The sequence below is a fragment of the Fusarium falciforme genome, chromosome 4 (genome assembly GCF_026873545.1).
Source record: "Fusarium falciforme chromosome 4, complete sequence".
NCBI lineage: Eukaryota > Fungi > Ascomycota > Sordariomycetes > Hypocreales > Nectriaceae > Fusarium > Fusarium falciforme.
This window is the reverse complement of record NC_070547.1, coordinates 4,134,296-4,152,966: the sequence shown is the minus strand read 5'-3', so window position 1 is coordinate 4,152,966 and position 18,671 is coordinate 4,134,296. Positions and strand designations below refer to the sequence as shown.

Here is an 18,671-nt window from a genome sequence, read left to right as displayed (position 1 = left end):
AAGAGGCAGGTCTGAAGTCAATTCTCCTCTGGACATTGTGATCTGCCTGGCCTGAAATTGCCATTGCCTAGTGGATCGCGCTGGCACTAGGAAAACATGTGAATCTGTGATGGGTAAGTATGTTTTGCATCATGCCATCTCAGTCTCGGGGATTTTCAAGCAGTCACATGTTCACGAAAGCGAACCCATGTTGTCGGTACTCGTATTTGAGTCTCTTTTCGCGGAGACACGCAATGTTGCGCGGCAGTTGTCGGAGAACACGGTCCCATGAGTAGGTTATCGTAAGCCTCGAGAAGAGTTGTGGTAGGGAGCATGAGTCAATCATGCTCACATGTGCTAGGTATGCAATAGCACACCAAGCTACGTCCACAAAATAGGCACTTGGTATATATGGCCAACAGATAACGACATTATGACAGCGTCACATCTGTTAATATCCTAACACTCTGGCAAAGTACGAACCGAGGGCGTATGACAACGCATGGGATAACCAACTCTATCTATTGTAGCCCAGGTCCAGCAGTTGCAGTGCACGCGTTTTGAGAGCTGCCTAAGGCCTCTGATGGTGATAAACATCCAATGTCAGCGACGGCCCAAACCAACGAACTAGACCTGTCTCTTAAGTAGGTTGGTTGAGTCAATTGCATCCTGGTAGTTTGGATGGAGCTGGAAAGTTCTCTTACCCTACCTATGCCGTCTCCAATAGTGGATAGACCAAGGCAACTCAGTGGTAGAAACACGACACTCGAGATAACAAGAGTCATCGTACACGTGACTTTTCAACGCCAACTAGCAGTCAAGTAATTGCATGTTCCATTCGATCTAGTGCTTCCAGTATTTTGGTTGTATGTCACTGACTATCTGCTGAGACACGGGTATTTGTGTGTTGCTATGGTGTCTCTCAACAAGGTTGTTTCTTGTCAATGGCTGAAACCACCCGGGCAACGTCTCCTAACACATAGAGTTCCGAGGAATGCAAAGTCTATGTGCTCAGCACAATGACGTCTTTGTATATTTCGCAAACCGGTTCTTCACATAGAAAACGGGTGAAATTCACGCGACTAGGACAAGCTCAAGTATCGTGTCTTCTATTGAACTCGTGATGGATCATGATCAAAAGTCTCGTTCTTCATCGCGCCACAGGGTAGGTCAGCTGACGATAATACAGTGCAGACGCCGAGTTATGATGAAAACACTGTGTCAGCGCACTGTATATCTCACCATCCAAGTTTGTTATTCCACCAGGGGGAGCTTGGACCACCTGGGCCAATGTAAACAAATCCCCACCAACAACACTCGCGCCAGCAAAGATTTGACATCATATCAACGACCCAAGACACACGAGGATCGCGTCCCTCTAATTGCTGAAATTGCTTGCCAACAAGTTGCATAAATTTCGGGTTTTGACCACATACTAACAATGTCCCCTCCGCGCCGTCGCTCAGCTCGGCTGGCCGGCGCCACTGCTTCCAAGGTGAGCTCTCGCGATGGCATCATCAATCATCTGGATCGATAACCTGACCCGATATCGCAGACCAAAGCCGCGGCGCCTACCCTGTCGTCCGTCGCCGAACAGGCTGAATCCCCTCAGCGTTCCCCGCCGAAGAAGAAGAATGCCGCGCTATCGTCGCCCGCCCCCGTGCCGTCGACGCCTACCTCCTCGGCGGTGAAGCCTCCTCACGATGAAATGCACCCCAGCAAAGCTCACCAGACCATGGGTGAGCCCTCGTCGGCCCTGAGACTGGGATTCGAGGATATCAAGGACAACGGCCCCAATGCCCAACCCGACACGCCGTCGAAGGCCGCGGGATCAGCTTCCCCTTTCAAGTTCCGATACGTACGCGAAGGTCTCGAGTCCGAACTGAGTGACGATGCTCAGCAATTACTGGCGGGGCTCAAGGAGCAAACTGCAAAGTTCAAGGCCGACCTGGTTGCCCAACGGGAGGCGGAGGCCACCGAGACTGATGCTTTCGGGCGCAGGATTGCCAAGCCCAGAGGAAAATCTGGACGCTTCAGCGCGGCCCATATGGCAGAGTTCAAGAAGATGGACTCGATCGAGAACCACCCCTCTGCCTGGAGAGCCCAGAACGGACGTTTCCAGCCTGTCGTGTCTCTCAAGCGAACACACTCCAAGACCAACCTGAACACGACCCCGACTAACTCTCCGGGCAAGTCTGGTCTGAAGCGTTCGCCCTCAAAGGCAGAGCTTGATGTCCCCACACCAGCCACGCCTCGCATGACCCAAGCCATCAAGCGCAAGTCATCTCGAGCTGATCTTGACGAGTTCCAACGGTCCCCATCACCCAAGAAGTCTGCCATCCCCAGGCAGACCCAGCTGTACCCCAATGTCCAACAACGCGTCCCTTCGAAGAGATTCAAGCAGCGCATGGAGGACGACGCGTCGACAGATCGACCAGTCTCGCGTGATGATTCGTCTATTCCTCGACCGAAGTCTAGTGGAAACGGCGCGTCCAAGTTGCCAGCTCCAGCTCCAGCTCCAGCTCCAGCTCCAAACGCAGGCCTGGCACGGCTGATGAGCCCAACCAAGGCTTCTCTTGCCCACACGGGCAAGCCAACCATCTCCCTAGTGAAGTCGCCCTCAAAGTCTGATCTCAAGAGTGGCCTCCCCAAGTCTATCAGTACCCAAACACTTACTTCTCCTGCAAAGACAACTACTCCCGGAAGCCGCGTCTTCAGCTCAGGTCGACTTGAGAGAGTCAAGTCCTTTATGAGAGGAAACAGGACTCCCTCTGGAAATGCTCAGACTGCGATCCCACAGCCCATGATATCTCAGACCCCTGCACCTCCCAAGGCTGACAAGGACAAGGCTTTGCCACCAGTTCCGCTGACTACTCCTCGACGGAAGGTGACGAAGCATGTCGCTTTCACCCCAGAGGTCTCACGCATTTCGACCGAGCAGAGCTCTCCTTCTCCCCAGAAATCTTCGTTCAAGACTCGGCTGACACGAAACCTGGGAGTGACGTTCCAGGGTCTTGACGAGGCGATTGCGAAGACCGACTCAGACGATGTTAGATATCCTGATCTTTCTGGATTCCGACCTCTGCCTGAGCCTCCCAAGCCTCAGCTCCAAGCTCCATCCGTCCCTGGCAAGTTCACCTTCCGTAGTGATCATACCATCGAGTTTGGAGAGACACCTGCTGCTGGCTTTGGCGCTTCGCCTGGCCAATCGAGCGTGCGCCATGTCCGACAGTCCCTCAAGCCTAACACGGAGATGCCTGGTAGCTTTCCTGGGTCCACCGCCCCTGTCTCCCTGGCGAACAAGGAGAACAATGAGCCTGGTCCTACCAAGATTCTTGTTGGAGCTCCTCACGGCATGTCCAATAAGAAGCGCCACCGGGCCAGTTGGGACGAGGAAGAGGCCGAGGAGAAGGAAGCAGAACGCGCAGCCAAGAAGCGTAAGAACGAGCACGTCCCTGAGGGTGAGGCTCTTCTCGCTCCTCGCCTCCTTGGCAGCACCCCTAGTGCAAAGAAGACCAGAGCTGGCAGCGCGGTTCCCCGAACTCCTAACACGGCAACCCCATCCAAGAAGCGTGCCGTTCTGAGTCTGAGCCGACTCAACATGCTCGCTCGCCCCAAGAACCGGGTCTAGGCCTTTTATCTTGACGAGCGAAGCAAAATGAGGAATGGTAACTGATTGAAGTTTCCCATCCTTGAATGATTGTATAATACGACCCGCGCGTTGATATTTCTGGACCTTGGTTCTGGACCTTGGTTGCCTGTAGCTTTTTTTGACTGAATATGTTGATATCATCGACACTGTTTGGGTCAACAAACCTGGTTACCTACAGGCTCAAGTCCTGAGAGAGAACGACGCGGGATATGACGAGCGACGGTCTTGTTCAGCTGGAGTTTTTTGAGATTGTGCTTTTCCAGGCTGAGAGGTCTGCATACTTGTTTGTTTGCATGGAACCTGCGGATTGAGTCGGCTGATCAAACCCAATTGGGTTCTGGTTTTGTTTCTGTTCTGTTTTCCCGGTACACGGCAAAGGGTCAAGGTCAGGTTCAGGGTCAGGGCGTTTCACGGCAAAAGGGTTCAGGTTGTGAGAAAATCGGATGAATCGAGTTCATCATGTAGTTGATTGTGTAGGATTCTATTGGCACAAGATCAAGCATCAAGTGCACATTTGCCTGCTTATGCTCATGCTCAACGTTATCAATGTGTGTTGCCGTGCCTTCCTTCTGCGTCTTTGCCATTCGCCCCTGCCATGGCAACGTCAAGGGAAATACGGCAAACAACTTGGTACCTACGGGTCTCTTCAACTCTGCCCAATATCTTGTATCAAAATGGTATCAATATTCCACGAGGAATCTTGTGCCGGCTTCCTTATCCCCAGCTCTAGCCGACTTCTACACACTCGTTACACTAGCTGACTCTAACATGTTGATCATCACTTCACTACGTCCCTCCTAAGACTCTTCAACGATGCCATCAGGCAACCAGGCCAACATCTTCACGTGCACATTCTGCTTCCACCTCTCCAACGGGCCTCCCCACGTCATTGGCCGCTCAGCTCGTCTCGCTTGTTCCCCATGCCACGCGGCGCTTCTCGACCTCGCCATCTGCTGGGTGTGCGGAGAACTCATATTCCGAGGCGACGAGTGCGTTAGCTTTGGGTGGTGTTTCTGGCACCGAGCATGTTACGGATGCCTGCTGTATGGGAGCAGGACTATCTGTCGAGGTGTGCCAGTACAGGCTCTCTTTTAGGACGAGGAGACAGCAGAGGAAGGGGTCAAGGGCAGTGGATGCGGAGGGAGGGAGGTTACAGAGGCTCCTCTATGTGCGGCCTGTGTGATTGAGGCTGAGGTGGATGATGTGAGGGAGGAGAGCGTTGTGGTGAAAAGGGGACTCAGAAGGGTTGAGAGAGTGGATGGGGGGTTGACGAGGAGGAGATGGGAGGCTAAAGGTGACGAGAAGAACAGTGCTCATGTGAGTCTTCTTCCACTGGCGCTTCAAGTGTTGGTTTGCTGACAACAATATCTAGCAAACTCCCGCCGGGGAGGCGTCACAAAAGACTGGCAGAGATGGAGCAGACAGCGAAGGAAACAAGGCCAACAACATGCCAATCAACTTGGCAGATCCTTCAGAGTCGGTCATTTGGGTCGACATCTTCGATCCTATCAACGGTCCATCCTTCAAGCCGAGTCCCCTGAAGCCGATCCCATTATTCATGCAGCGAGCGCCAAATCACGGTGTCAAACTTCAAAGCCAGCAACCGTCTGCCCTCGACATTTACCTTCAGACTCCGCCTCACCTGCGGAAGCCCGCCTCCGCGCCGAGTTCAGTTTACCCGCCTGTATCACCAGCGAAGAGCCCAGAGCTGGCCTCAAAAGATGCATCTCAGCTCGCAGCCTCACTCCCCGTGGCACCAGCTTCTCGATCACCAACCCCATCTCGAAAACAAGCATTCACCTTGGTCAAAGAGGAACCCCTGAAACGACCTTCGTCGAGACTGGCCTCGCCACGTCGTCGCTCGGACATAAACTCGTCGGGATACTGCACACCTCCCGAATACCCCGACCAGGTGATGCGGACGCCTTACCCGCTGCCTTTGTCGACTATCCGCGCCGCCAGCCCCTTGCCTTCGCAGCTCACGTCGCACATGCAGCGGATAACGCACGCAGCACCGCAATCATCCGAGTACCTGGAGCGTTACCAGCCACTGACAGCGCCGGTGAGGACGACAGAGGGGAGGAGACTGAGGAGGATCCCCGCGAGCCTGAGCGAGGAGGGGTCTGTAAGAGGGAGATCGGAACAGAGGAGTAGTGATGTTGGTGACTGGGGGAGAGTTGGGGCTGAGTTGAAGAGGTTCTTTACAGGCCGGTGAGACGAGATGGTATCATTGGTTATTACAGTTACAACCTATGCAGTACATAAGGTAGTCATGCATTCACCTACGAGCAAACCGACTTGTATCATTAGAAACTGTATCATGTGGAACTGGTTCGACATGGATGATAGGAAGTTCCAGTTTGTTTGCAAACCACTTCCGATGTAGGCTTGTCAGATCATTTGAGCCCAGGCAAGGCCCGGCACATTGACCGACCCGAGCAAACAAACCTCATGATACACCGACGTCTGGAAGCGGCTCGGCGCCGGGGGAAGCGGCCGAGGCACGGAGCGAAATGATGCTCGATCACTGACCAGTAAAGTTACCGAGGTGGGTAAACTTCGGCTTGACGCAATTGACTGACTAAGCTCGGACCTCTTTGTCTAGAGCTCCGCATGGCTAGGCGAGCCGAGGAGAAGCGTGATGGTGGTGCAATTGGGCTCGTTGGTCTGATGCTTTCGGAGATGAGTCTCTCTGGTAGTACGAGCAAGCTGAGTTGTTTCCAGAGCTACAGTAGCAATCACGCGCTGGCAATGCGTACAATGCTGGAGCCTGGAGGTGACGTTGGAGGGGATGGATGATATGATGGAGGTTCCCATGGCGAAGCCCTACCTCACAGTACATGCGTAGCTCGGGGCTGAGAGCGCTAAAGCTCTGGCGGGGTAAACGGAGGGTTACGCTCTGGAATGATCCCCTGGCGAAACTCTCCTAGCAGGATGGTTCTGGGTTTGACTTTTCGGGATGTAAGGACGGTGAAGAGAAGCAGGAATGAGGTGAACGGGCTACAATTGCTTTACGGTGTTATTCTGAGTGCTTCTTGAGCTCTACGAGAGCTTCATATGAAATAGCAGATCTCCAATTGCGGGGGATTTGGGCTGGAAAGTGGCGGGAGCACAGGGCAGCTTGTTCCGCATGCGTAGGTCCCGTCGTCCATGCCCTAACAGAAGCTGCCAAAACCTCCACAAAAATATTGCAACAATTTGTTAAGCGAGGCAGGTCTCTCTAGCGTGCGTCAGAGTTTCACTCCAGTGTCCCACTCTGGGCAGCCCAAGGAAGCAAAGCAGCCAGTGATTTGCTTGGAATAGAGGAGGAGGAGGAAGACGAGAAACAAGAAGGGAGGGTAACAAAGTGGGTGAGAAAATAAAAAAATAAAAATAAAAAATTATTCGGAAAAAAAAAGAGGGCCGGGATTTTCTTTGAACCGCGCGCGGGCTTTGTCCCCATCACCACCAGTTTAGTTCCACCACCAAAAAATCAACACCAGACAAATCTTTCCCGCCCCTCCCTCTCCGGCAACAGCTCCTCCCTCTTACAAGGTCATGCGACCGTAAACCAACTTCCTCGTCGCCCTCAAGATTCTGATTTACGCCCCGGACGGAAGGCGATAAGCCCAGGCGACGACAAAGATGTCGGTTGTCACAAAGGTGTGTATTCCTTTTCGTTGTCTTTCGAACCTGTTCCTGCTATTGTTCTCTTGGTGTGATGCTCTGCGCTTTCATTGTCCTCCTGCACCTGCCCTGCTTTTTTCTGCGCCCTCTGTGTGTGGGTAAGAGAGGGGAATGGGCGCCCACGGCTTCTCTGCCTGACGGTGGCTTTGGATGCCCTCAGCAAGCTCGCATTTGCTTCAGGCTGTACGGCTTCTCATCAACGCTGCTCTACGAGCGTCTACTCATCCTCTTCTCGACATCTTCTGCCTCATCTTCCTGCCGTCGAGCGCCCTCCGCCGTGTGCCCTCGCCGTCGACCCAAAATACAGCCCCTCATTCCCGTCCTTCGTCATCGCCCGTCAGGTTGTTTGCCCTAACCTAACGCGACGCCGACTGCCCCTCCCACCGTTTCCAAGACAATCACATCGCCTGTGGCCTCATCAATTGTCGGTTAAATCTTCAAGCATGCTAACCTGATTCTCAGAACCCTTTTGCCTACCTCGGTACGATTTGAAACTCCCCTCCTCCCGTGTCAAATCCCAACGTCGCTCGGTCGACTCGTTCCGACGCTGCCCAACGCCCATCTCCCAATTACTCGTGCTGACCTAGCGGCTCCTATCCAGGCAACGACAGCGATGGCGAGGAGAAGCCCGTCGTCCCTGTCAAGACTGTCGACAAGATCAACCCTCGCACTACTAAGCGCAATGTCGAACCCCAGGCTCCCGTGAGAGCCGGTGGTGCTGGAGGCAACCGCCGAGGTCCTGGCGGTAACGAGGGTGGTCAGTTACACCTGGTCCTTTTGCCCGGATTATCATTGTACTGACATTCGAACTACAGCCTTCCGGGATCGTGGTGCTGGCAGCGATAGAAACCACGGCCGATCCACTGAGGAGACCCCCCGATCTGGCCCCCGAGGCGGTGCTGGTGCCCGTGTCCGTGGTGGTGAGTAATGCAGAGGCTCATCTGCCAATTCACATGAAAACAAGCTCACATACTTTCTGCAGGCCGTGGCGCTAGACACTCCCGCGACCGCGATGACCGACACCCCACCCGATCTGGTGCCCATGGGTATGCTACCTTCAAATCTTGGCTTATTGGCCTGAGATGCTAACAGCGTATAGTGGCTCCGACAAGCAGGCTGCCCAGTCTTGGGGTGCCACCGAGGGTACTGCTGAGCTTAAGGACGAGCAGGCCGGCGATGCCATTGCCCAGACCGAGCAGAAGGATGCTCTCGCCGAGGATGCCGCCGCTGAGGACGCCGCTGCCGAGGAGGCCGAGAAGCAGGTCTCTTACACCGACTACCTTGCCCAGCAGGCTGAGAAGAAGGCCGCTCTCGACGCTGGCCTCAATGTCCGCTCTGCCAACGAGGGCAGCAAGCTCGACAAGAAGTGGGCCAACGCCAAGCCCCTCGAGAACGAGGAGGAGGAGTACTTTGCCGGCACCGGCGGCAAGGCCCAGCGCCAGCGCGAGCGCAAGGTCAAGCAGACCATCGACTTCGACCCCCGCTTCGTCGAGCCTGAGCGCACCCGAGGTGGCCGCGGCGGCCGTGGCGGTCGTGGAGGCCGTGGTGGTGAGCGTGGTGGCTCTGACCGTGGCCGTGGAGGCAACTTCCGCGGTGGTCGCGGTGGCCGTGAGGGTAACGCTCCCATCAACACCAGCGACCAGTCGGCTTTCCCCAGCCTCGGCGGCAACTAGATTGCCCGCACTCGCATAAGAGAGCCAGCTCTGCTCTCATAAACCCCCTTGCATGTCAAATACGCACATTGGGTCAACGTCATGTCCACCCCTCCTCTTTTCTGTCTCACCGTGGACAAACCGAGAGGGTGATGATATTCGTTGTTTGAAAGGTTGAAAAAGTTGACCATTGGTTCAGTGGCCGGATGTCGTGCCTCGCTGGCTTGTCCCGCTGGGGCCCGATACCTTGCCACCAGCTCGGCTGGCATCCAGAAGTTTTCTCCCTCTAGGTCTTCTCAAAGGTTTTCCGTACAAAATTCAGTTGAAATGCGCTTCACGGTAGTGTGGTTCCGGGGAGACTTTGAGTGAAATAAAGTGAAATCAGATATCCCAGAGTGCCATCAATGCGTGATGTCTTGTTGGCCCCTTTTGACATGTCATGATCTTTGTGTTGCTGAACCCATTCGACATTCACCTCAAACATGCCCAGTGAATTGACCAATTTAATTCTAGCTGATGCTAGTGGGTAACACTATCATCGAGAATATTATAGTTGCTTGTGCGTGGAAATTCCCTTTGGTTCTGGAAGTTTACGGGCTGCCTCTGATCCCTGAGCCCAAACCCCTTTTTGTGGTGTTGAGCATGCCTTGACTCGACCGGCATGTATTGCTTTCAACGCCGCATAAAAGAAGAGTGTTTGGTGGATGCCCCATTACGAGTCCGAGTCTCTTGATGCAAACAAACTAGAGATACATCGTCCTGTAATTGAGATTTTATATATACTTCCTTCCTCTGGCCAGACCGTTAGAACTCGGTCGAGCTAGCCCCTGAACAGTAAAATATATAATGGATATCCTACAAACATCAAGTCTAAGTGAATTCTCAAAGAAAAATCCCTTGTCCAGTATGTTCAGGCCCTCTCCACCCAGTTATCTCTTTTCTCTGTTCAGTTGAATCTGTCAACGGTGCATGCCCTGTGGCCCCTGACGCTTCAAATAGCTCTTCAAGCTCCTTGCCAAATTTCCATAAATAACACTTATAAATGAACTTATGGCGAGAAACCGCCTTGTTTAGGCCTTCTTCACCTTTCTCGCACTGCTCTCCCCTATATGTTCAGTTCCGTAGTGAATGTCTACTAGCTTCTGTTGCTTCAAATAACTCCTCGATATACCCATCAAGTTTCTATACACAACAATGAATTCACCGAGAGAAAATCGCTCTGTTCAGTATGTTCAGGCCTTTTCTCCTATCCTCTCCGTCTCTCTCCTGGAACGTTCAGTTCCTATGTGAATGTCTAGTAGCCTTTAACGCTTCTAGTCACTCTTCGAATTCTTTCTCAAGATCATCAGAACGTCAAGTCTCAAAAACTATATCGTTCTTCAGCGGGTTCCCACAATCTTCTCCCATTCTTTTTCTCTCTCAACACTCAACTCAGAAACAACTGAAACCCGAGAAACTGACCTACAAGCACAACGCAAACAAGAAACTAGGACACACCACACGCACTTCTGTCACCATGGGCGGAAACGACCTCTGTAGTACCTCTCCCTCCCTCCACCGCCATCTTAACAGCGGCCTCCTCGCCCCCATCTCCCGTCTTGGGGATAAGATCACTGTTATTAAGGAGCGCATCTGGAGCAAGCTCCCCGCGGGTAGAAGGGCAAAGAGGGAGTGGTACGCGAAACAACCAGAACTGTTTTTGGAAGGGGGCAAAGAAGAGAGGAAGTCCAACCCAGACTGGTCCCGCGACGAAAACCCGATCCAGTACAAGGAGCCCGCGCCCGTGGGGAAGCCTCACAGGGTCGTGGACAGGGACAACCGTGTCTGGACGGTAACTGACGGAAAGCGACTGATGACAAAGTAAAGAGTCAAGGCGAGTGAGTACGCCCCAGTTGCCGAGTTACCCCTAGGCGGCGCGAGTCTTACAAAAGGTAAGAGTCAGTAGGTGAGCACCCCCTGAGCGATGCGAACCACCAAGACACAAGCAGAGTAAGCTCAGATAGTTTCAACGGTGAGTCAGTAGTAGGCAGTATAAATAAAAACAAACATTTGCTCCATCTACAAATCTTTCAATGTGAACCCCAAATGATATGCGACCCGTGATATAGCCCCAATGTAACAAGATGAGTAGGAGAGAGGTAAAGACGCTTTTCATTCCTCATAGACTATAAATCAGATCAAGAAGCAAATAGAACTTTAAAAACGCCGCGCAAACGTGCGGGATGCATCCATCCCCAGTGTCGCCGCCAGAAGCACAGCGTTGAAGATGGCCATCATGTAAAAGGGGGCACCGTTAGATAGTCGGTCAAACAAGAGTCCACCCAGCTTTGTGAGCAGCAAGATAGCAACGCCACCGCACAGCGAGTAGACGCCTGCGATAGAGCCCTTAAGGCGGATACGCGAAGCCGCCTCCTGATCCGTCGAGATAGTCATGAGCGGCTCGCTCTCGTCGTCGGTCGACTCATGCTCGTCCGGCTGCAGTAGAGATTCATGACGTGCGGTCCTGGGTAGTTCGACAGCGAGAACACCGCGGCCGAGAGAGCCGAGACTACAGACGATGGCGCCGATCTGGCTGATGCCAAGGAGAGAGACCACGAGGAAGATGGCAGGGCTCCCGCCTCGGCCGTCGACGTTCTTAATCTCCGGGCTAGATAGTTGAGGGAGGATAATGTAGCCGACGATACCACAGATAGTCGAGATGACGATGGGGGAGTTGATACGGCCAGTCCGACTAGCAACGTATCCAAAGATAGGGGCGCAGATGAGACCCATGAGCTGTGCCACGCCCGTTAGGATGGAAGAGAGGACATACGCGGCTCTGCATTCCTCCTTGAGCTCAGGGGATGAGTCGTGGGGATCACCCTTGCAGAATCCGTTGTTGATGAAGAAGGTGTTTACAAAAAGAGGAATGAAAAGGGAGATTGCAACACTTGAAGCCCTGGCTACGAAACCGCCCAGATATCCAAGAGCGATCCTGGAGTCGGTAAATCCGAGAAAGACCGAGTCCTTCATAAGATGGAGATAGGGCACCAGTTTCTAGCAACATTAGCAAGTGAATTCGAAAGGGGTCGGCAGACTCACTCGTCGTTCATGACTGTCAGAGTCATGGTCCTTCTTCAGTCCGAGAAGCACACTCCAACCCTTGCCTTCCTCGCCCTTGATATTACGCAAACCAATAGCGACAAAGATGGCTACGGCAAAGGCGACCACGGAAACAACATAGAAACTATAAGAAACTGCATCGGCCGGTGTCACGTCGTCAATCGCACCGAACCGCACGGGCAGAGGGAGGAACAGGACCAGTGCCACCAGGGCACCGCATCCAGTGAAGAGTCCCACGAACCCTGCCAGCTTCGATGGTCTTCCAGCCTTGTCGTTCGAGTCTGTTGAGCCGCTCTCGGAGACGGAGTGTGTATATCGATCCTGTGTAATCGTCGCCTCAGATTCAACAGAGAAAGCAACGCTGTTGCGAGCTGTCCGAAGCGCCTTGAACCTTGCATTGGCCTCGTCTTCGTCACTAGTGCTATCATCTGTCAGGGAGGGTAGAATCGCAGTCACCATAGTAGCCCTACAAAGGTCAGCATCTCGCCAATGGCTGTCAGGAGATGTCTCAAACTCACGCTGCCGAAGCGCCAACCGCGAACAGGACGCGCGCAAGCAACAGCTGCGGATACACGGCGCGCGCCTGGACAAACAGTGCAAGGGACATGCCAATGATGGCATATCCTATAACGGCGACCCATCTCACACCCAGGCGATCCGACACGAGGCCCCATCCTGGGCAAGCGACGAGCGCGACGAGCTCGTCGGCGAAACCAAGCGTTCCGACCACATCGCCCACGCCCTCCTTCTGCCCAATCAAGTCGGTGATGACAAACGAGACGGAGCTGTTCAAGAAGACGAGAAACGAGATGGAGAAGAGCGAGATGCCGAGGAGGTACGTCAGCGCCTGGAGAGGCGTCGTCGAGGGCGCAAACGGGAGATATCGAAGGAGGGATGGCATGGTGGGGCAGATGCGATCGCGGATACTCGGAGCCTCGGAGATTTCTTTTTTATGTCAAGAGTAGTGAATGAAAGAATATCAAAAGAGGGGAAAGAGAAGCAGTATCACATCGCGAGGCCGAAGCAATGGAAACCGCGTAGATGGATGAGTGTTGACGTATTTGATGTTCCACCTCAATAGTCAGGATGATAAGATTAGATGGAAGGAGCTGGGATGGAGCTATGAAGCTCGGATCGGATGTCGGGGATGGGGGGGATGACGGGGCCATTACATAAGCTCAACACCTCCTTGCACCCTGCCCGATATCGCAGTTGAGAGGATCATCATGTAAAAGACGGATGATTGTTTGTCGCAAATGGCTGACATGTTGCTGTTGTTGGTTTAAGATTGTGGTTACGTCGTTTGGCGCCCATGAATTCGAGGTGACAGGCTGTCGGTAAAAATAGTTACACCATGATCTCGTCGATTGGTCTAGAATCATGGCTTGACCTAAGAATACTACAGAGAGCAATAGACAATACATCTACTACTTTCTTCTCTACCGCTACATCAACCCTTAATGATGATCATTAACTGATGCAAATTGATCCAGACTCCGTATCCTTGTCCCAACTCCAAGAAAACCCATGCATGAACTACCCCACTGCTTGCCCTCTGTCGCCGCTTATCTACCATGCCCAAAGCACCTTGTGGTGAAGAGTCCTTGCGCCGAGACGCTCAAACTCAAATGGTGTGATCCACGAATCGTTGGTTGACAGCTTCGCAAAAACACTAGCACCCTTCCAAGTAACCACTTGCTCATCCATGTCTCTTGCGCTTCGACTCACCAGGATTCTATCATAAAGGTCTGGTCGTCGAGCCTTGATCTTCTCCTCCAGAACAACCGTGAAGTGAGGGATCTTGGCGCCACCTCCAATGACCATGATACTTCCCAGCAGGTCTCGTAGCTTCTTTTCGTCACCCTTGGCAGCGTTCTGGATACTCGTAAGAATGGCAATATCGAGAGGCGCCACAGGTAGCACAGCATCCCGTTCCGCAGCCATGGACTTGGCGGTTCGAGCGGCGGCATCGACAAACATGCCCGCCGGTGGTTGAGCGTTCTGTCCAGGGATAGGCGTTCCCGCAGCCCGGGTGCCGTTAGGAGCCGGGCTGCCTCCATTCGCACCCTCCTTGTCCTTGCCAGAAAAGACAAAAGCAGGGGGGACAGGTGTGCTGGCTCCCTCGGGCGCAGGTGAGCCGGCGTGTGAACCCATAGGGGTTCCGCTTCCGACACCATCCTTGCCGAGGAAGTTGAACTGCGCCTTCTCCTTGCTAGGGGTCGACACATCAAGTTGTGACTGGGTGAAGCCATTGGCGTTTGAGGTGATCGATGGCTGGACAAGCGCCAGGATCGCTAGCTGGGCGGCCGACGAGGGGTCATCGGGGATATCGACATCGTAAGCGTTGTATGACCGGTCCACCAATTTCCGTCGGCCTCTCAGCTTCGTGCTGTTGTCAAAGATGACAGGATCGTATACACCCATTGGGGCAAGGATGACTTCATCGTAGGTCTTGAACTGGTATTTCCGGGTTGGCTGGTTGGGCGCCCGAACGTGGAACTGGAAGAGTTGAACAGAGATGTCGGCCTGGGACATGGTGCAGTGCTTGATCTTGAGCTCCTCGGCAAGGAGGAAGTCATATCGCCGCCGCAGATTCATGTCCTGGTAAGGGAAGTTGTCGTAGAGCATCATCTTGACGAATGTGTCGGTGATGTCGTATCCGCCGTACTTCAGGTTGATTCTTGAGTCCTCGATGCAAAGACCATCTTCCACACACGTTACCGATGTCTTCTGGGCTCCCACATCGACCACACAAGCCTGTGTGTATCCAGCACCAAAGGTCGCAGCCATACTCTCCTGGACGAAGCATATCCTACTAAACTCGAACCAGGTCATGCAGGATCGCAGCACCTGCTCGACGTATCGCTTGTCATAGAGGTCGGGAATGACAAATACGCAACTATACTGTTGCCACTCGCTGTTAGTCTTGAGTCCGAGCTCTTGTCTCAAAGCCTTGTCGAGTAGAGTCTCGAAATCGTCGTAGAGATGTTCCTGGCTTGTGTATCCATCCTCGTTCCATGTACCATGCTGGATCGGCCACCACAGCTTGAACTTGGGATTCGAGTCGTCAGGCACGCGCTGGGCCTGGTTTCCGATGAAACATGACGCCAGTGACTCGGGGTCCTCCAAAGTGTCGATATCGGTCCATTCGATTTCAAGGGGGTCATTATGCTTCTGGATGAGCTCGGGTTCCGTGCGACGGTTAAAGGTCTGCACAAGCTCCTTGGAATTGGGGAGAACCTTGCGCTTATTGGCTCGCATGTCGATCTTCAGATCATTGCACATCTTTTGGTACTTCTTGGCCCACTCCTCGCCGTACTGCTGGTCTGTGGTCTTGGCCTCGAATTGCCGTCGCGGAAGGGCTTCGTACATCTCGGACTCGGTCTGGGGGAACTTGGTCGCCAAGGTCATGGGGATCGTCCTGGGGAGCGCGTCGCTGGCAAAGCCTATCCGGAGGTTTTGGCTGCCGGGGTGAATCACAATGACCCTCGAGGGGTCCATGCCGGTGGAGGGCGTTGTGGCACCATCCTCCTCAGCCAAGTCTGCGACGGGGAGAGGCAGCTCGCCATTAGCGGTCTTGGATAGGGCGCGGTCGCGGTCTCGGGCACTCTGGACTAGTCGGTCGCGTGTCGCATCGCTCTGGAGACGGAGGGCGAGAACTTGATCATCGCGCTTCATGTAATCGCTAGCTGAGTATTAGTATCGATTTGACGCGCCTTGAAAAGGGATTGATGTACGTGTAATAGTTCTTTTGATTGATGGGGGTGACATCAGGCCATGTTGTCAATTTCATGCCATTGTCAGTCCTCTCCAATCCTAGAAAAGCTCGTCAGCAAGGTGTCTTGAGCGCAGCCGGATTGCCCAGGCAAGCAACAAACCATACCTTCCCGCAGGAGGACCCTCTCGCTGACTTTGCCGACCATGATGGCGATGAAACCTTTGCAGAAGTTGTGGCGACAACTATGCCAAGGCGATCTCACATGTGCTTGGAGTTGAAGAAGGCTGAAGTTGAAGCTGCTTTGAGCTCTTGAAAACTCCAGGAGCGCATCCAACGATGGCCGTGATCGCGGACAGACAACTTGTGTAAATGAGGCTTAGCGCGTTTCCTTCGGATTCTCAATGATCCGACCGACATTTGACCCCTTGATACGCCCCCGCCTTCAGATCCCCTCCGCGCCGGACCTCTTTCCCGTTGTGGAGCTTGCACTGCCGGGACATCTAGAACCTCATGGCGGGCTTGCAAAATGGCCAGCTAAAGTCCTAGCTCTTGACGTGGCTGTCAGGCGGCCGTGTAGGAGGCTCATGAGACCCTCAATAGCGTCTCATTAACCGGAATCTTCCGTCTCAGATTGGGCCGCCCCCAAGGCCTCATTCATCAAGATCAGCCTGCATATCTGGCCCGTTGGTAAGATTCTGATTTCCACCGTGATTCTCCACCAAGTACCGGGGCTGTAGACCAAGTTGCATCGTCTAGGATGCAGTTACCTCCGAGTGCTCGTCATCTACGTGTCGTTCATTGGTCGAGGGCTAGCTGGCGTAAGTCTTCCCTGATGACCTCTATCCCTGTTCGCTGTGCTAGGGCGTCAGGGAGGCTGGCCCTGTGGCACATAAAGATCATACGCCTCGGAGGTGAGATTTCTTTGACTTTGACTTGTGTCAAACGCCAGAGATGACATAAGGAAAAGCCATTGGTCTCTCATATATCGCTTCAACCGCCATTGTCCTCCCTTGAGTCTGCTCTTTTATCCATCTCCGACAACGACTAGCTACTTGCTCGAGTGTAATCGTGAGCGCCACTATGGACGCACAAGTTTCGATCGTGGAGCACCTCTCCAATTTTTCAGTATTATCCAGCAATATGCCGACTGCTTTTCTCAGTGTACAGCCATCCTCTTGGTCTGGTCCAGTCCTTGTCGGGGCGTTCCTTGGTTATGCTGCCCTCTGCTCGATTTTTCGATTTCGACGGATCAACGCCCTCCAATCTCGACTTGGCTTCCATGACCGCAAATCTCTGGGTCGAATGACAAACGAAGAAGCCCATCAGATTGTGAGGAATATTGCGAATTTCGAATTTCCACTCTTCTATGACCTTTCGGTTAGGTTAGCTCTGTTTGAGGTATGCTCAAGTCAATGCCGAGGTAGCTGTGCACTGTTGACCCTGAGTAGACATATGCCGTTCAGCCAGTTGCGAAGCTGCTTTATGCTGTCAGTGATCTGAATATTTGGGAGAAAGCCCCGAAGAGGTACAGTGAAATCCGTCACTGAGCTTATCGAGTCCTGGCTAACTCCATCAGATATGCGGACACCGAGGTCGTATACTGCTGGTAATACTCTCTCTCGCTACTCTTGGCTTCGGCACTAATTCCTACAGTTTCGCATCTTACTCCCCGGCCTCGCCTGGGCTTCACAAAGCAGTGGCACGGATGAACTACCTGCACGCCCCATACATCAAAGCAGGCAAGATTCTCCAAGAAGACCTGCTCTACGTTCTTTACGCATCCATGGCCGAGCCAGTTCGGTTCCTCAGACTTTATGAATGGCGCGAACTCACCGATATGGAGATCGCAGCTTTGGGCACCATGTGGAAGTATGTCGCCGACATGATGGAGATTGACTACAAGACCGTACTCAAGAAGGACACGTGGGTGGACGGCCTGGAGTTCTTTGAGGATGTTTCTCGATGGGGAGAAATCTATGAGGACGAGCATCTGCGCCCCTCGAAGGAGATTAATGAGTTGGGCCATCTCTTGATGAATATGTTGCTGCAATCTCATGCAAAGGTTGCTCGTCCCCTCGGCTACCCGGCAGCTTGCGTCCTCATGGGACCCAGACTGAGGCGGGCATTTGGGTAAGGTTTCCCTGACAAACCAGTTAGCAAGTCCACAAATGCTAACAGCCTGATAGCTTCCCAGAGCCTGGTTTGGGCATCACAGTCTTGACTTATAGTCTCTTGCTCGCCAGAAAGCTTACAGTTCGGTATCTTTGCCTCCCTCGGTTTACGCCCTGCCTCTACATCTCCCAGCCAGACGAGCAAACAGGACGTATCAGCGCCTACCATTACATGAAAGAGCCTTGGTACGTGGCCTCGACATTCTGGTCCCGCTGGAACCCGGAAGCACTCTTCACCCGGTTGGCTGGTGGGCTGCTCCCTGGCGATGGTGGTGCAGATATCAAGCCTGAAGGGTTTCTCCCCGAGGACTTGGGCCCAGAGAGGTTTGTTGGCAAGGGAGTGGAGGAGGGCAAGGTGATGGAGCAGGAGGTGAAGAAGAGGATCTCGTTGGGCTGTCCGTTCAGTGCTGCTGCAAAGGCTTGAGGATCTACACACTGCCTACCAAGCTAGGTAGTCAATCAGATGCCAAGATCCAGGCACAGAACCAACAATGGCGCTGGCAACCATAAAATAGAACCCGAGAACTCACACAACTCCATCAAATGAAACCTTCTACCTCACTTAGTTGTTTTCCCTAGTCCTATCTTGGAGACAACCTGTTCCCAATGTCTGGTGTGTCTCTGGTGTGAAACCCTCCGTTGAAAACCGGCGGTTCAGGGTAGCTCATCGCCGGAGGCGTCTACAATGCGACCAGCTACGTCATAAGCCATTCATCATCCACTGACAAAGA

The 18,671-nt window shown here is 53.3% G+C and overlaps 7 protein-coding genes across 7 annotated transcripts; 5 read left to right on the top strand and 2 right to left on the bottom strand.

The window, feature by feature from the left end:
* Positions 1–1,420: 1,420 nt before the first annotated feature.
* NCS54_00598800 (Hypothetical protein) lies at positions 1,421–3,610 on the top strand (the record flags this gene model as incomplete). The annotated part of the gene is made up of 2 exons (XM_053151465.1): positions 1,421–1,474; positions 1,535–3,610. 2 exons carry the CDS (start codon positions 1,421–1,423, stop codon positions 3,608–3,610), a joined length of 2,130 nt encoding a protein of 709 aa, XP_053007440.1.
* Positions 3,611–4,444: 834 nt separating this feature from the next.
* Positions 4,445–5,846, top strand: NCS54_00598700 (Hypothetical protein; the record flags this gene model as incomplete). Its single annotated transcript, XM_053151464.1, has 3 exons — positions 4,445–4,620; positions 4,942–4,948; positions 5,004–5,846. The coding sequence occupies 3 exons, from the start codon at positions 4,445–4,447 to the stop codon at positions 5,844–5,846; spliced, it is 1,026 nt and encodes a 341-aa protein (XP_053007439.1).
* Positions 5,847–7,255: 1,409 nt separating this feature from the next.
* Positions 7,256–8,970, top strand: NCS54_00598600 (HABP4-PAI-RBP1 domain-containing protein; the record flags this gene model as incomplete). Its single annotated transcript, XM_053151463.1, has 6 exons — positions 7,256–7,273; positions 7,760–7,778; positions 7,899–8,054; positions 8,113–8,217; positions 8,280–8,343; positions 8,397–8,970. The coding sequence occupies 6 exons, from the start codon at positions 7,256–7,258 to the stop codon at positions 8,968–8,970; spliced, it is 936 nt and encodes a 311-aa protein (XP_053007438.1).
* A 1,207-nt stretch (positions 8,971–10,177) lies between these two features.
* On the top strand, positions 10,178–10,813 carry NCS54_00598500 (Hypothetical protein; the record flags this gene model as incomplete). The annotated part of the gene is made up of 1 exon (XM_053151462.1): positions 10,178–10,813. One exon carries the CDS (start codon positions 10,178–10,180, stop codon positions 10,811–10,813), a length of 636 nt encoding a protein of 211 aa, XP_053007437.1.
* Positions 10,814–11,145: 332 nt separating this feature from the next.
* On the bottom strand, positions 11,146–12,952 carry NCS54_00598400 (Hypothetical protein; the record flags this gene model as incomplete). The annotated part of the gene is made up of 3 exons (XM_053151461.1): positions 11,146–11,985; positions 12,031–12,517; positions 12,570–12,952. 3 exons carry the CDS (start codon positions 12,950–12,952, stop codon positions 11,146–11,148), a joined length of 1,710 nt encoding a protein of 569 aa, XP_053007436.1.
* A 668-nt stretch (positions 12,953–13,620) lies between these two features.
* On the bottom strand, positions 13,621–15,974 carry NCS54_00598300 (Actin-related protein 8; the record flags this gene model as incomplete). The annotated part of the gene is made up of 3 exons (XM_053151460.1): positions 13,621–15,736; positions 15,789–15,867; positions 15,935–15,974. 3 exons carry the CDS (start codon positions 15,972–15,974, stop codon positions 13,621–13,623), a joined length of 2,235 nt encoding a protein of 744 aa, XP_053007435.1.
* Positions 15,975–16,909: 935 nt separating this feature from the next.
* On the top strand, positions 16,910–18,364 carry NCS54_00598200 (MPAB-Lcp-cat domain-containing protein; the record flags this gene model as incomplete). The annotated part of the gene is made up of 5 exons (XM_053151459.1): positions 16,910–17,167; positions 17,218–17,294; positions 17,346–17,375; positions 17,423–17,899; positions 17,956–18,364. The coding sequence occupies 5 exons, from the start codon at positions 16,910–16,912 to the stop codon at positions 18,362–18,364; spliced, it is 1,251 nt and encodes a 416-aa protein (XP_053007434.1).
* Positions 18,365–18,671: the final 307 nt, after the last annotated feature.